General features: G+C 42.1%; 1 protein-coding gene across 1 annotated transcript in view; it reads left to right on the forward strand.

Moving 5' to 3' along the window:
* Positions 1-550: 550 nt before the first annotated feature.
* Positions 551-17,380, forward strand: part of ABL1 (ABL proto-oncogene 1, non-receptor tyrosine kinase) — a 74,874-nt gene continuing 58,044 nt past the window's right edge. Inside the window, exon 1 of the mRNA XM_010011280.1 lies at positions 551-755. Within this exon, the coding sequence (XP_010009582.1) occupies positions 620-755 (136 nt within the window). The 5' untranslated portion in view covers positions 551-619. The remainder of the gene's footprint in view (positions 756-17,380) is intronic.

The following is a 17,380-nucleotide window of genomic DNA, read 5'->3' on the forward strand; positions in this document are numbered from 1 at the left end:
GGCCGAGGCTTGCGATGGAAGGAGGCGAGGCGTTGTGAGGAGCCCCTCGCCCTGAGGAGCCAGGCCCAAAGCTTCGCCTTGCTGGTGGACATGGTCTCGGTGTACTTGATCCTGCTAGACTTCTACGATACTTGAAGCCAAATACGTGGCTCTTTGGCCTTCGCTAACTCAATGCTATGCAAAAGAAAAGGAGGAAAAAAAAAAGAAACCTTGACACTGATTGCGGTGGGAATGGCTGTGTCCTGCCCTGGCTGAGCCTACATGTGGTTTCTTGCCTGTGAGATGAACTCATAATTCTCCTTTACCTGGTGGAAGACACACTACATATGGCGACCCGACCCCTTGGTAACGCTTGGTCATTAGTAAGCAGTTGGAACTTTTACTCGTTTTCTTTGCATAAAGCCGCCTCAGGAGCCTTGTTGCTGTCTTCAGAAGCATTGGAGGAACCTGCGCTTGTCTTAATTCTTCACCTCAAGTGACTTTATCACACAGTGTGTGCACCCAGCGCACCCACCTGAAGTACGTTGTCCTTCAAAGCTCCTTCCCAACCTGGAAGATCAGGGATCACGGACTTCTTCAAAAACTTCTCGTCCTGGGAAAGGCTGCCCATAGTTACTTTATGGGGCAGCAGCCTGGAAAAGTTCTTGGGGACCAAAGGAGGCCGAGTCTGCCTGCCCTGCACTTTATCAAGGGAGCAGGGAAGAAGGAGTCATCGAGGCATGGGGGCCCACACTGTAACGTCTTCGTCGAACATGGTAAGAGGTTTCTATGGATATTTCTTCTGGTTTAACTTTGATTTGCTGAGCTAGATGTGATACAGATCTATTTAAGGGCATGATACAGAGATACTGTACTTCATGGAAGTCTTATTTTCTCTCTCTGTCTTAATGCGAATCTTCTGTGATTGTTTATTAAGAAAACACCTGGGGCAGATTGCTTGAAACCTGGGGAGAGGTTATTGTCCAGCCTAATGTGAAATACAAGGAAGTAACTTTTTAACTTTTAACATTGTACAAGTTTCTCATTTCTGCCTTAGCTGTGTTCTGGTTTATAGTGTGGAAAAGAGTTTTGTAGGTGTAGACCAACCACAGTTGAAGGTGATGCTGTGATCGGTGACAAGTGGCCTTTAATTATCTTCACAAAAGGGACTCTCCAACTTGGGAGAAAGGAAAAGGCTTTTGCGAAGTTTGTGGATACTGCTGTTTGAAAACCGTTTGGAATAGAAGTTTCTTGTTAATTTGTTCCATGTCGCTACAGCACTTTTGGTTAGTGGTTTCTCAGAGAGGGTTAAACCTTCATTTTGTGCTGTGATGGATTGAAGTGCTGGAGGATAAAAGTGGCCAAGTTAGGAGTGCAGCAGCCCCTGTCACTTGCTGGTCTTGTGCGAATTAGAAGGTGACTGAGAATCTCAGGAAAGAAGCGAGATGAAAAGCTCGGAAGGACTCAGAGTAGGTTTAGTGATAGGTTCAAATGTTGCTTTATTTTTCTTAAAAAGAAAAATTACTAAAGAAATCGTAAACTAAAGGCATCTCTACAAAAGTGTGGCACAAGAATGCATTGTTTTGCTGAAACTTCTTGGGGCAATCCTTGCTTTTGCACAACGCTTATTAAATTCTAATATTCTTTGAGAAGACACAAAGCTGTTTCAGTAGGTTTTGTCCTCTCGAGGAAGTTTATCTGTGAACAAAACAGCAGTAATCTCAGCTAAAACCGGAAGTATTTGCTGTGTCTGAGAGCACAGTGTAGTTAGTGGCAAAGTTTTGATTTAGTTTCGTTTCAGCTGGGCTTTGCTTTCAAACTTTCTCTCGTTCTGTGTTTCTAGAAGGGCCCAAGAAATCCCCTGCAGTGTTCAGCAAAGACAGATCCTGTGTATGTACTTCTGCACTGAAATACTGCTTTGAGTTTTGTTGGTGTTGTTTCTTTGTATTTCCCTTACGATGTTTGTGCGCTGAGGAAATTGACCGTGATTAAAGGGAGGTTAAAGAACATAACTAACTTGTAATGAATGTAGCTAACTTGGCCCTCTGATGATGAACCCACTGCTGGATTTTTCCAAGCCATGCTTTCAATCCTGGAATACACCCGCTCCTCCACCCCCAGTTTGGTTGCTGCTTTCACTACTTTGGACAGAGTTTCAAGGTCAGATGAGCTACGGTGAGAGCACTAACTGCAAGCAGTACAATATTCTAACTACCTTTGGTGTTTTGATGTAACAGAAGCGCCAGAAACGCTCCTTTTTGATCATCTAACAGCAATAGGCAGATGGTAACTTCTTGCTAGTATGACCTGAGGTCAGAAGATCTGAGCACACTTGCAAAGAAAAATAGCGTCTATCATGTCCATGCACCATATGTCCACAAGAGACCTCAATGTCTTGATTTAGAAAAGAATACTCTTGAAAGGGGACATCAAGGCTAGGACATCTGGTAAGAGAACTGCAAAAGATCAGCCTCGCTTATCCACATGAGGGAAAGTTTCTTCCTCTGAGTGTCTAAAATGGTTCTTCGAAGTTCAGGCGGTAGAATCTGTACCACTGTTGGTTGTTGTTCAGCTCTGTTTGGAGTTTGAGCTGCTCCTATCCTGAAAAATGCCATTCTAAAATAACCTGGAAAAATACAGAGGGAACAAAGTTCGTTTTATAAGTTCTTTGTTTCTCTCTTCATAGATAATTTCTTTGAAATACAGTCTGACATGATGGACAGAATAGTGTTTAATGTTTTCAGTCCTATTCAGGTCTGGTGCCATGGGCTGTAGTTCATAAAAATAGATTGGTGTTCTTTTAGGGCTTGAATTTTTGCGTGTTTGTCTTTCAGTATTTTCATTACACAGTTTCTTGTAAATGCCAAACACTGTATCTGGTTTCTCTGTCACACTGCGGGACCCTGTTTGTCCCGGGAAAATAATGTTTCTTGCTTTTCATAATTAAGAAATGCTTAAGGAGAAATTCCAGGGTTGGCTGCTTAAAGTAATCCCCTAGGGATAATCAAACTCTTAAAGGTACTTGTTTGTAGTTCTTGTACATTAAAACTCATGATTAAACAAACAAAAAGCAGAGTTGGTAGTAGCATGACGCTCCTGTTATGGCTGTGGTCTGGTAAAGCTGTTTCATGACCCTATTTCAGTGGCACCACTACCTGCTAAGTTCTACTGTGGCAATACTGAGTGGTATTGAATCTTAGCTGAAAGGGTTAGTATTAACAGATACTACCGGTGTAAGGCAGAATAACTTCCAGGCAAGTAATTCTGTTTCTCGGTCATGGCACTCAAAGCAATGCATCGAGAGCCTTCTGAAAAGCAAGGAGGCAACTGGCCAGAAATCGGCTCTGCTGGTGGTCAAATGTGCTGTGAGAATAATGGAGAAAGGCTCTAAATTGTGTCATGAGTTGACAACTGAAGAGTGCGTTAAGGGGGGGAAAAAATAATCTATGGGCAAGTTTGGTTCTTCTTTCTTTGTGTTGCTGCTTTCTCCATGAAGGGTGTTTTACAAGCTGGAGTTCATGCTGGTGTGGTTACCCTGGGCAGCAGAGCAGGCCCTGATGGGATTTTACAGATTTCATCTTGACACAGATTACTTCCATCTCTTAGATTGCTTGTAAGCTTGAAATTGTGAGCAAGTACAAAGGCAATGTTTGTGTCTTCCCCTGTGCTTTTCTCAGCTGAGAAATGAGCCCATGGTCACTGCTTTTTGGGAACATCCAACTGAGAGAAAAGCTGTGATCAGTAGACAGTTAATGGGAAAAACTTTGTCAATGGGTTTCAGAGTTTGCATGCTAAAGTATCTTTTGCCTTTCCAGAGCATGAACCTCAGCAAAACTCAAACTTCTGAAAAGAAAGGGTATTCCCACAGGGCTCAGCTTGGATCCTGGAGTTTGCAGTATTTGACTGGAGTGATCAGCAAACACTACGCCTTCTCTAACTGTCTTGGGTAGGCGTTGCTGTGCTGAATGATAAGCAGATTCCCTGAAGCATCTTGATGGAACAGTATCTCCAAGTAAAAGCAGCACCTGAAGGCTTATAAAATGAATTTGAATCATTAGACCTGAGATGCTGAGGTGAAGAAAAGATGCTGGGGTAACTCCTCAGTGAGGTGGTAGATTTGGTCCACAGCTTTGAATTCCATTTACTGACCTGACGCTGCTTTGGTCAGCAGCAGAGCTGTGTTCTGAGAGGTGAAATCCTGAGCAGTGTCTCCACTTGTCAAGCCAGGAGGGTTGAGTCTGATGTATGCATTCCTTGCTTTGTAAGTTGTGACCATGACCAGGAATGGGCCCATCTTTCCATGGGCACATTGGTGGGAACTGAACTGTGGGTTTTTTGGATTTAACAATGCAAAATTATGGTAAATATCTTGATGCGTAAGTCTTTAAAATGATGCTGCAGAGGGACATTTGCTGTTATTAGTGCTGGTTTTGTTGTGGTGTTGAGAGAAATAATTGATATGGGAGGAAGAAGAAACCTTCAAAAAGGTTTTCGCTGTGAGACGTTCTTATATGCTGCTGCTTGTTATATATAATGGATCACTGATAGACAGCAACCTGGTCTTACAACTTTTTCATAGTTTTGTGGTGTTTGAGTCATTCTGCAAAGTGATTACAACCATAGTAACTGTAGAGCTGGTAGAAAGAGAAGGAACTTCTTTTTTTAATGTGTTACACCTTTACACTACCAGGAAGTGACAGTTGTTCAGCTTTGAGGTTTATTTTAAGTACCTTTAGAATATACTTGATAAAGCACTCACACAGGAATGTTCTTTTCTTTGCGTCTTGCAGTGATAAAATGTGATCTTTGTGATAGTTTCTCTCCAGCAGATAAGTGATAGGGAAGCATAAACAAACTGTTTACCTTGCCACAGAGACAAACTCCAGGAAGTGGATCCATTTTTCTTATTCCTTTAGTGCTGAATGTGTACTTTACACTTTTATAGCTGAAGTCAGCATGCTACAGTCTCTTTCATATTGGGTCTGAACTCTTCCCTTGCAAGGGTGCTGAAAGTTTTAATTAGGAAGTAATTGTCCAAATCAGATCTATAGCATGAGCTGGCAGTTGCAGATATGCCCCATGACATTTACTGTTAGACAAAAACACCAATTAAAAGTATCTTTCCCTGTATTATTGGAAAATTTATTTTTAAGAGTTTTCAAGTTTAATAATCTATCTTGTTTTATGCTGTTAAATTTCATGTTTCCACTGCTTGGATTGTGAAAATGAGTAAATGACTTTATAATTGGTTCCTTCATCAGGACTTAGTGATTGACCAGCATATACAGGTATATGCCACAATATATGCTGTTATAATTACATTGGGGTTTGTTATTTTTATGAAATGCCAATTGTTTTATACCATGTTTTCTTTTATTTTGTTGTTGTAAAATGTTACTAATAACTGTATGGCTTTGGATATACTTCTAACAACTGGGCTGTCCAGGGCACGTTGTGATCAAGTAGTACTATATGATTTTGTACTCATTATTCTTTATCCAACAGATGAGCTCAATAGATCTTCTTTATATGCAATATACATTTATTAGACAGTCAATTGCTCATACATGGAAGTGATTTCAATGAGATTCCTTCCATACTAGAATTCTGTTTCTTTAAACCCGTGTAGTTACAGACCCTGCATTTATCTCTTTCCATTGTTCCTCAGGGTGTTTTTATACCCCATCTCTGCTTCACCAACTCCAAAACCTGAGACTTGAAAGAAACTGCTTTACTACACCTGATTTCACTTTAGGCCATTCACCTGAAACTCTATCATTCGCACTGGCCTAATAGGAGTCGTTATTTAGAGCCTGCCTTCAATACCTCGGGTCTGCATTCTAAACTGACAAACTTTCCTTGTTGTTAGGTCGGAGATTTGGCAGCTCCCAAACTTTAATTTCCATCTCTATTAGGAGAGATTTATCCCCAGCTTTTGAGATCATTGCTTATGTATCCAACTTTGATGTGCTCCAGTATTGTTCCGGTTAATGCTGCTCACTGAATGCAGATTTGTTTACTGCCTCTGACTGTATCCCTTTTCATCATACGAAGCTCTCGCTATATTTTTTCCTACTTCAGTTATCAAATACCAGTAGGTTTCGCTAAGAAGATCCTCCACAAAACTTGATCTATGGTTGGGATGTTAAGAAGGAGACTTAGGACTTGCTAAACTGCTTTTCCATACGCTGAGGTGGAAGATGACAATGATGGGGAAAGGCTAATCCTTTTCCTGGGCAAAAGCAGTTCTGTTTTGTGCACTGACTAATCTTTGATAACTTGCCATGTTTAAGCAGTTTATCTCCTTCATGACAAATAGGTAGTGGTTGCTCATATACGAGACTTCCATTAATGGATTGTGCTGGTTCTGCATTCTTACAGATTTTAATAGGAAGGCTGTGTAAGAAGATCAGGAGAGGGAGGCAAGAGAAAGCTGCAGGGTATTAGAACAGAAATCATTGCTTGTAAGCAGTCATCTCATTCAGCACACTTCAACATTAACCAACAACTTTCAGCATATTAAATCAAAGAGTTGAAATATTAAGCTTGAAAGTGGGGAGTTGATGCTCTTGAGGGTTGGTAATCCCTAGGTTCATCCCTGGTGCTCTCTGCAAGCGTGTGGATGGAGCAAGTGTGTCCTGAATACCAGCTTGCTTTAGTTTTTGCTTAAGGTACTTTCTGAAGTTGGTGTTGAAATTGATGTTGGTGGGTTTTGTTCTTTCCCAGCATTTCTTCCTTGTTGTTACTGGTTAGGTTGTGAAAAGCATGAGCTTGCTTTTCTGCAGAGTGATTGCTGCTAGTTTACATGGATGCAAGCAAGATCATCATTCTTTTATGAGTGAGGAGACTGCCTGATTTATGTTGTGTCATCTCTGTGCACTGTTTTTGCCTAATGAATAGAATTTCACAATGGATTATTAATCATTAAGACTTTGGTTTCATTGTGTGTATTGAAGAATCAATACTGCTAGACGTTGCCTGCCTTGAGAAGCTTCTTATCCATTAGTGCTGCTTTTCTAAGGCATTTTGGTGCATTCATCTTCTAGGCTGACTTCAGTTCCTACCTTCTTCCTACCATACCATCTCAGTACTTCTGTGCCTTTCCAGAGCCTGTGTTGTGTCCAGTCTGCCTCGCTCTACACATCCTTTGAGTGCTGTCTGATCAGTAGCAAATTCTGTTTGGTCCTGTCTCTCCTCAAAGCTCATAAAATAGTAAACCCCTGAACCTTGTTTGCACTCCACGTTTGCATCAAAGAGGGAATGGTGGCCTCAGAAGCTGGGGTTAATATCTGATGAAGACCATATTGAATTATGTATTCTGCTGCCTGTTAAATTCTTGGGTTTGGAGATGGCAAAGCTTGCAGAGTACAGGATTCCCCCCTTTGCTTGACCTGCTGTGTGCTCCCTGTCCGATGTCCATCACCATTGGAAGTACAATTTGACCTGGGCATGTTCCTTGTGTTTGTCATCACACAGATGCTGTATAGGAGGAAATGTCACTTACTTCATGCATCCCGAACCTACCAACACACACACATCAGCTCTATCAGGTTTTTGCAGTGACCCCAATGAGCTGCTCAGTTCCAGTCCACACCTGGTGTCACTGATGGCTTTTTCATGGCCTTTTTTATTGGGGTGTGTGTTCCCAGAACAAACAATGTTGTTTTCCCAGAGGCTGAATGTGTGAATGGCAGTGGGGTAAGGACGTGGAAACTTTAAATAGGAAATTGCTTGGGCTTTCAGGAAATGTTTGCTATTTCATTTGTTTTCAAGTTGCCCAATTTCCAAGGCTGCTTTTTAGGTGCTGTTGTAACTGGTAGAGGGCTGTCACTGAGGTCCTGGTTTCTGGCATGACCACAGTGGGCTGTTAACAGGGCTGTTCTGCAGCAAACTCCACTGGTTTTGCTTGGGGGTTTGTGATGCCTTTGTAATAAACTTGGAGAAAACTGAACTGTCATTTGAGGCACTGGCCACCAGGTGTCTTCTTTGAATCTTGCTCGAAACGTGCTTTGGTTAAAGCAAACTCCCTGCAGTAAGAAGTGTCTTGGAAATGAGCGAAAGCTGATGGCAAGAACCAGGGTCAGAAGTGTCAACCGTGAATTTCAGGAATGGTGGCTGTCAAGTCCCTTTAGTTACTTTTAGAGCCTATAATCTTCCTGAGCATGCTTGCTGATGGAAAAAGAGGTTGGTAGGTGATGTTTGCTTTTGCTGTAATGGGAAAATCTTGCTCCCTTGCCTCCTCAAGCTCCATTTCAGCCTATTCTTCATTTAAAAATCCCCCAACCAAACGGAAATAGTTTTCAGCGCTGTATTCCTTTTCCCTCATTGCTGTCTTCTGCATTTAATCTCATTCCCCTGTCTCTTTTGTTAAGCCACACTGACTTTTTAGAGTCATATACATGTTTTTAATTTCTTTTTTATTAAATTCTGTGGTCCTCTCAGCACAGAAATTGATTCTGTAAATCCTTTTGTACCATTGTGTCTGGCATTTCTAAATGTGCGAGCTTTTCCTGGCGAGGATGCTCAGGGAATAACTGAAACCAAATTCAGCCTGTTACAGCTATCTCTACAGTTGGTGTTGTCTGAATGTCAGAATTGCTATTGCAGAGCTAATTGTGGAGTTAAACTGTTAGGAACTCATAACAATGCTCACAAAAGCAAAGCTGTAATCTAGTAATACTCTATTTTACTCAAATCTCTTTTGGGTGGGAGAATTCTATAATAATGAAGAAGATTTAGTGCATCTAGCAAAATAGTGTAAGCTATAAATATGTATGCTTGAATGGGTTTTTATTTTTATTAGCTCCAAGTTCTCTTCATACATTCTCTAAATCTGACAACACATAATGTTCATTTAAAAGGTACATTCTAGTTTAGCCAGAATTACTGGAACAGCCATTAGAGCTATTGTTGTCTGGCTACACCTCAGGTTTGCAAATAACTTGGGAAAGCTCAAATGAAAGATTTTGAATTAATGCCAAGCTGTTATTTCGTCTTTAATATATTTACCTTGATGGATAAGAAGATGCATTTAAAATTCTGTGCAATCAAACCTTCTTTTAACACTATTGATGGATTGCACTAAATGTGCTTGCTATATACATTCTTCTTTTTTTTTTTTTCCCCCAAATGTGCAGCTATTTAATACAAAATAGATGTTTTTTACTGGAAGGAAATTAACTGGAGTGGAGACGAAGCTTTTCCCATCACTTGATACTGTTGATGTTCATATAGTAGCTGCAATTTCTTTGGGTTCTGTGAATTGTCTGTTATGTCTAAATAGAGCCTCCCACGCAGAGATTTGGATGTTAAGGTGCTATCACGTTTCAGGTGTTAAGTAGTAATTATGGTGATGAGGTGATCACATAAGACAGTGAAAGTGTTGCTCAACCTTTCAGATTCCATGTCACGAGGAGAAAAAGTCTGTTGGGGAAACTTCAGTCTAATTAGACCTCACTGAATTACTGGTGCATTTTACCTTGCTCTTGATAGAGAGTGGATATACAGTGAGGCTTTGTGTGACAACAAGTACACCACCAGATGTGCTGTGTTTTGTATTGCTCACTAAGTAAAGCTTGCAGACATATTCTAAATGGCTTTAAACTGAAAGGTTTTGGTTAGATCTTAGGCAGAAGCTCTTCCCTGTGAGGGTGCTGAGGCGCTGTCATAGGGCGCCCAGAGGAGCTGTGGCTGGCCCATCCCTGGCAGCGTTCAAGGCCACGTTGGACACAGGGGCTTGGAGCAACCTGCTGTAGTGGAAGGTGTCCCTGCCTGTGGCAGGGGGCTAGAACTGGATGAGCTTTAAGGTCCCTTCAACCCAAACCAGTCTGGGATTCTGGGATTCTTATTTTCAAATCCTAAACGCTGTTACTGGTTAGCAAAATGCAAAGAGCTAGTAACACCTCTTAAAAAAATGTGTAATATTTTGAGCCAAGCAGAAGGATGAATTAGAATAATAAAAGTTGGATGTTCAGAGACAACTACTAGCTTTAAATGCTGATATAACCATCTTGATGACTGCAGTTTCGCCTCTGCAAAGCAAAGGTACTGCATGACATTTCATTGAAGACCTGCCACAATGTTGATAAGCAGACTTCTCCTGAGAGCAATTGTGAACTTCACTGAGTGGTAGCGTGGCTTGGTAATTGTAGTTAAAAACACAGGATTTGAAGAACATTAAATGAAAGTAGTGCTGCATTTGTTATCAGTAAAGGATTCAAGGAACCGTGAAATCTTAACATGAAATATTTGCATCCCACTCTTTGGAATAAGTAGCACAAATTCAGTGAGGTTTTTTTGTTCTAATTCGATAACTAGGGTTACTTTTCACCAGAAGAGTGAATGTTGCAGTGTATTGGTCACATTCACATCATTTAATCCTGCAGAACTACAGAGGCACTGAAAACATCAAGGTGAAAGATGCAGATGCCAACAGAGGAGATGCTTTCCAGCTCAGACTTCTCTGTCCTCTGGAAGGTCTCCAAATTAGGAAGCGGTGGGCTTCAGATGGCCTTCAGAACCTGATGATCTGGAGCCCCTGGAATGAGACACGTTTCATGGCCACCAAAAAGTCTTGAATCACCCTGTGTTGCGGGTGCCTCATCACCCTGGTCTCCGTGAGTCATGGCGCAGTGGTGGAGCACTGTCTGCCCATTGATAAAGGGTGGATGTTGTGGCTGAGATGGGGAGATTGCTGGTGACCTGCATCTGAAATAACTATAGCGTGTGGTATTGGAAGTGCTTGGTTGGGCTTACAGTATTTTGGCTGTTCTACCTTTAAATTAGTTTGAATAGCTCCGTAGATGTCACTGTTTTTAAATCCCAGAATTAGAAGGACAGCAGCTCTTCTGTGGTTATGAGGCTTTCATCTGCTGAAGTTGTATTTCAGAAAGTTGATGAGCTGCTTGTGAAATGCTCCCCTAAGGCAAATCAAGCCCTTTGGGGAGGGGGACGGAGGACTGGAGTGAATCAGACAGACATTTTACGTTTCAATTATTAATACAGTACTTTTTATGAGTCTCAAATTGGAATAGCTGGCAGCTGAATTTTAAAAATGTACTACGTCTAAAATTTTTAGAAGTTATGCTAACCCCATGCATGTAAAGGTGCTCTCTCCTACCTCAGAGACCTCTTTACTGCACTCTTACACCATCACACTTGGATTTGCAGGCTCTTTATTCTTGCTTCTGTGTGTACTGGGCCCCCATGGAGGTGTGCAGCGTATGTAAGGGATGAGTCCATGGGAGCTCTGCAGCCTCCTTTGGGGAATAAGGTGTTACTTAAGGGGAAGTGCATTGAAAAGATAGTTGTAGGGTGTTTCCTGACTTGTAATGAAACGCTGATTTATCTAAAATGGATACAAATATGCAGTTCAATCAAAAATTATCACAATGATGCTGAATACAAAGCTGAACGGATGGATTTCTTTAGACAAATTGGAAGAGAGGAGGTTGGACGCTTTCTCTTGCTCCTCTCTCCCCATCCAAAAAGTGTTTAAAAGAAAGTATCTCGGAGTGTAATGCTTTGAGCAAAGTGCTATCAAAAAAAGGGGGCGAGGGGGGCAAAGGAAGTCTGTGGGTGAGCTTTTGCTAAGAAGTTCTGTCAGTGCACCTACATTCTGATGCTGTATCGCTGTGGGTCTAAGGAAGCTGTGTGAAGGCAGGTCCTGCCTGAAGGAAGCCCCACCAGAGCTGGGGACATTGGTTCCAGGAGCTGCTTGTATTCATCTCCTCACACCACGCAGCACCTCCAGCTCCCCTTGAGAACAACCTGTCCTGAGTCTTGATTTCAGAGGCTAACACCTCCATCCCAGCCGGGAGAGAGTTGGGATCGTGCCTGGAAGTTCTTATGGAAGGTTTGGCTTGAGGAGCTGGCCTCGCAGGGCTTGGCCTGAGGGTGTTTTATGAGATGCACAAGTAGAAGCAGATAACAGGGATGGGGGAGGAGGATGGAAATGTGCACGGCTTCTCCGGGCTCTTCCGCTGCTTCCTGCTGCGGGGGTGGTTATGAGCCAGCCGGGATGACAGAGCTCCTGTTATTTGGAAACGTAGCGTACCACGGATAAACCGCCACAAGGACCTTCGTTCCTGCTTTCCCTTATGCCACTTCTGCTCTTCCTCCCACATCTGGCTCTTGCAGACGGCAGCAGTGAACACTCTTGCTACCAAACCAAATAAAACCAGAAGAAAAAGCAGCAGCTTTTCTCTATACTTGACATCAGTTTGGAAGTATAATTGAATTTCTTTCAGTTGTTTCCCCTCAGTGCAGGGATTGTCCTTGGATAAGCTGGATGTATATCTTCAGGCTGGGTAATTGAGGTTTATAGAGGTAGTGATTCCAGGGATGTGCTGCATTCCTCCTTGCAGCAGGAAACAGCAGAGCACATCATGGGTAGTTAACAAGTACCCGCTTGGCTTGCTCGTAAGTGAAAAAACATCATTTGTCTTCATGTTCTTTATCATCATAAAGCTGCAACTTCTTGCTCTATAAGCCCATATAAATAGGTAATAAGACTTCTTCGTAGGAGTGGAAGAGGGTTAAGTAGAGGTGGAAGTGCTTGAAGGTACTCAGGGATGGGATAATTTGTGTTTGCTGGTTTAAATTAAAGCACTGCCTTTTGTACAGGTAATAGCGCTGATATAGAGTGCTGTGCACATTCATTCTGCTTTGATTTTTCATTAGAGTAGGAAAAGATTTAAACTCTTGCTGTATAAGGGTCTCTAGTAGATGCCTATCCAGTAGTTACCTGGTCTTTGCAGATGTGCAGTGTACCCCCTGACATTTCACACTCATCTTGTAGCTGCTCATCTTTTGTCTACCAGTTTGCTAAAGCTGATTTTTTGTTGTTGTTGTTTTATAAGTGTTTTTCTCTCTGCCAAGTTGTCACTTTTCCCCTTCGAGAAGCAACTGTCCATCCTCAAATTGGATGCTCTTGCAGGTTGGCTGATCGCTTTGGATTCCACTGGACTGTGAAAATCCTGCTGTCGAGCTGGAGGAACTGAAATCCTTGTTTAGAAAAGAAAACCATCATTTCTTACTGCCTGCTAGAAAAGCTGCTGGCCTGTGCTTGCAGGTGACCTGCCAAGGATTTAACAAAGAAAAATTGGATTTTATCCTCTTTCTTTTCCCCCTGGTTTTAAGATGGTCAAAGCTGGCGTGAAAAATGGTGGTGTTCTGAGAGGGGCTTTGTCTGCCCTAAGCAGCAAAAAAGAGCGAACTTAATCTTGTTTTTCTTCTTGAGTTGACTTTTAAGCTCTCGGATATATTAGCTTGCTATTGAAAATACTACTTTTCCTCTGTGCCCCTCTATGAAAAGGGAAATGGAGCCTTGCCCACTCAATTTGCTATTTTGACATCTTCTTTCTATAGTTCTGCGTAGTTGTTCCTTCCTGCTGCATTTTGGGAGGATGGTGCTTAGAGATTGGCGCTGTCCTTTTTGGACATGAGATGTATGTGAGATGCTGGTAGCACTTGGCTAAGCTGACGTGCAGACATCCCTGCTCTGCTCTCCCACCACAGCCTCTAACTCTTGAGCTGTTGCTCTAATCACAAGTGTGTTGTAATCTCGGATTGCTGCTTCTGTAATTAAATGTACAAGTTCATGTAATTTGTGAACAGTCTGATGTAGTGAATACTTTGGCAGTCTCTAATGTGCAAAATACTACCTCCAACTGCTTAGTGGGAACAAAAATCAGACCCGTTCTTGGGAAACTTGCTTTTCAGCTTTCTTGATGCCACCGATCAAAGTTTTGCCCGAACTCATCTGTGTGACTGGATCATACTGTCTGAGTGAAGGATTATGTGGACAGAAAGCTGTTGTGTGTTATAATAAAAAGCTTTGTTTTGAAAACCTGTATTTTGCTCTTAGATTGTGATTACATGGGGTGGGTCTTTGATTTCCACTTTGTTCTCACCAGTTCTTGAGGTCTGACCTGCAGCTTGCTGGGAGGCTGGTGGTGTGATTGCAGTACTTCAATGTGGGACAGGCACTTACAACTTCTAGTTCAGACACTTTTTCTCCTCCAAGCCTGCTGATTTGTATGTATTTTAACAAACAGTAGAAGCAACTGGAGAAACCAGGTCCACCTCCAGCAATCTCCCTTCTTCCATCAGCCCTGACCAAAACAGCGATGGGAAAGAAGAAACATAGTTGTAGTGAACTGTTACGTGTCTCCTTCATACCATAAACCCTGTATCTTCAGAAGGATTGTATTGCTGGGTTCAACAGTCCAGAAACATTGTCCTTCCATCTTTATCATGTTGTCCCTTTCCTGCAAATAATATTTCCCTAAGATGCTGCCTGAATTAATGCCATTTGGGTTTTTTTTGGTGTGAATGGTTGTCTTGCTAGTGTTGTACAATAATCATTCCAGCTGAGATTGAATTTCTCATTCAGCATCCGTGTCTCAAAGATTACAAAAAGCTAAAGCCAGGAGGAGACCATCTTGCTTTTGCCATCCTTGGGGCTTTGAGATTTGGGTTCATAGCACTTGGTATTTTTTTTTACCTCATGTCTAGGGACATTTTATCATCCTCCTCTTTCCAGTTCCAAGCAATTACCATTTATTTTATCTTCAAGCAGCAGCCTGTGGCAGTGAATTTTAGGAGATTCCTTCCCGCCCTTTATTAAGCCCTACATAATAGCTTCCGCTACTCGCTCACACATTCATTAAGAAGAATTAAACGAGTGCTGGTGGCCATTAGCAGAGCATTTAATAACCTCTCCAGGGGAAGGTGCAGCAGATTGGAATAAATGAACGGGAGCAAAACCAAATAAAATAACATCATAGAATGTGCTCAAAGTTCTTGAAACCCCAACTTATTCACATGAACCCAGCACTTGGAAAGGTGCTGGTTTGAGACCACTGACTGGCAAGAGTCCCCAGTGTGGAAGGTCCAAGGGTGGTGATGGTGAGCACTTGGTAGTGCCTGGTGGAAGGGTTGTGGGCTTTTTAGGGAGAGAAAGGGTGTTTTAGTATGGCCTGCCCACTTGCCCAGCTCTGATGCTGTCAGCAAGGCTGTGCTTATGGACTGCAGTAAGGACATCTGTCTTGTAGGAACTGGGCCATAACTAATAGCTTATCTCATCTGATATCAACCGTGCCATTGTCTTCAGATGCTGGTGTTGGCTGATCCCTGCTAGGCTGGGCTACGTGGAAAACCTGTCACCAGTGGGCAAATCACTCCTTCTCCATCGGTTCTAGCTTGTGGTTTAAAGAAGATGCACTAGATCTAGTCCCTTCCGCTGGTTGTCAGTATTTTAATGTCTGTGTATGGTCTGATCCGTGCAGATGAAGGAAGGACAGGCACTGGGACTTGTGTGAAATTTTCTTTTAGTAGTCTGGGAGGGTGCTTATGGATATGTGTTTCCTTTTGTCTTGGTAGAAGATAAAACAGAGCTTTAAGGTGACACCAGCTACTGTGTCACCAGTCTGGTGTCTGCTCCTGTGTGTAAATTGTGATAGCTGTGCACACCGGTTTATAACGCTGCACGCATGCTGGACTTCCAGTGGTGAGTAAGTGTATCTTAGCCTTTACTCCTCCAGGATCTAATACTGCCACACTGCTTTAGCACACTTCAAGGCTTCAGACTGACTTTTACTTGGAAAAATAGAGAAATTCCAATAAATAAAAAAGGTGAAGGCTTTACAGTAGTGGATTTATGGCTGACATTTCATCATGGAAATGCTGAAAACCTTCATTTCATTTCACTGTTACCTGTTTTAGAGGTAAAAATGATTCAAATGTAATTCAGGTATTGCAGATGGCAGATTTTGTTGAGATTTATTTTATGGGGTGTGTGTTTTGCAGTAGTCTTTCCTGATCTCATTTGAGGAGCTCAACGAGTTGAGAACAATGACACAATAATTGTTGTTATTGAACCAAAGATGAAGCTTAAGACTTTTACCTGGATCACTAGATTTGATTGATATTTTAATTTGTTTTTTTGGCAGATGAAAGGTAATGAGAATCAGCTCAGTTGGATGTGCTTGCACTGGAGAATTCCTAATTTTTTTTAATTGTTATTTTTTTCCCTACTTCCTAGCACATATGCACGTTTCCTCTTTTAAATTCTTCATTATATTTTAAGCATCAACAGCATATGAATAGAGTGAATCTGCACAAATCACTTCAATCTGCAATATGTTGCTAATACACTCAATAACTTATTTTAGTCTCTGTGCCAGATAATAGCTCAGATAAAGGATTTCAGACACGTTGTAAATAACACTGGAGTGAGATGGCACAGACATTTGTTTTTAATGTACGAATGTGTATGTGAACCTGGTTATTTGCTTTTTAAATGGCCTCATCACCTTTCATCTAAGAGAAGAAGTAACAGGGAGAGGGGAAGACTTTGAGCAGATTGGTTTTGGATCTATGTTGTGGTTTGATACATGGACAACAAAGTGTTACTGACAGCAGAAATGAGTGTGCAGCTTAGCGGAAGAGCAGGATGAAATGCTGATGGTGAGCTAACATATTCTTACAGGGTCACTCCCCTGCTAGTAAATAGCAGCATTGGTAATTCTTGCTATTTTCTTGCAAGTTTGCAGTATTTCACAGTTGAGCCCTGACTTCTGAATGCAGGTTGTCAAAGCATTAACCACAACCAACGAGCAGCCCTACCTCCATCTCCAGTTCTTCCTTCTTCCCTTACCACCTCCCTTGTGCTGTGAGCTGGTGAGATTGGAGCAGATCTCTCTCCATTTTAATTACGCTGGAAGCTTTTCTCCCAGATTGGAGAAACTTGCTTCAAGGGGCAATGTAAATTGCAAATGGTTGCCCTCATGCTAATGAAAGCTAAATTGTAATAATATCTTTATCAGCTTGAAACAATTCCCTGATCCTTTCCTCCTCTCAAGTAATAGAAGCCATTCAGTGCTCTGACATTTGATCGGGAGCTCAGGCAGCCGCAGAGGCAAGCGGCAGCTTGCTAATGGATTTCTGATTGTCCTCCTGGTCCATTCTCCTCCTGATGAATGGTGCAGTCGGCTCTTGCAGTCTGGGGAACTGATAAAAACACTTTGCAATCATGTCATTACATTTCTCAGGGAGTGGAGAAGAGCAGATTTCCTCTGCTGTCCCAATGGCTTGCTCTCCTACCCAATTAGAGAGATACATCAAGGAGCAGCCTTCCTGTTGAAGCTGAAATTAGTTTTACAGCTTATATTAGGTCTTTCCTGGGTGGCTGGTGGAGTCCCTGCTTGCTCTGGGGATGCTTGGGCAGGCTTTCCTACTGCTGTTTATGTGACTGCCTTAAAGCACTGATGTTACATAGCTCACTGATGGGGCTTTATGTGGAGGGGTGTGTGTTGGGGGGGAATGTTTCTCTGCCTCCTGATAAAAACACCTTTTTATGCCAGATCTCTACATTTCAGGAGGATGTAGCCACCTCTAC

Source organism: Nestor notabilis, unplaced genomic scaffold, assembly GCF_000696875.1.
Source record: "Nestor notabilis isolate BGI_N333 unplaced genomic scaffold, ASM69687v1 scaffold19463, whole genome shotgun sequence".
NCBI lineage: Eukaryota > Metazoa > Chordata > Aves > Psittaciformes > Psittacidae > Nestor > Nestor notabilis.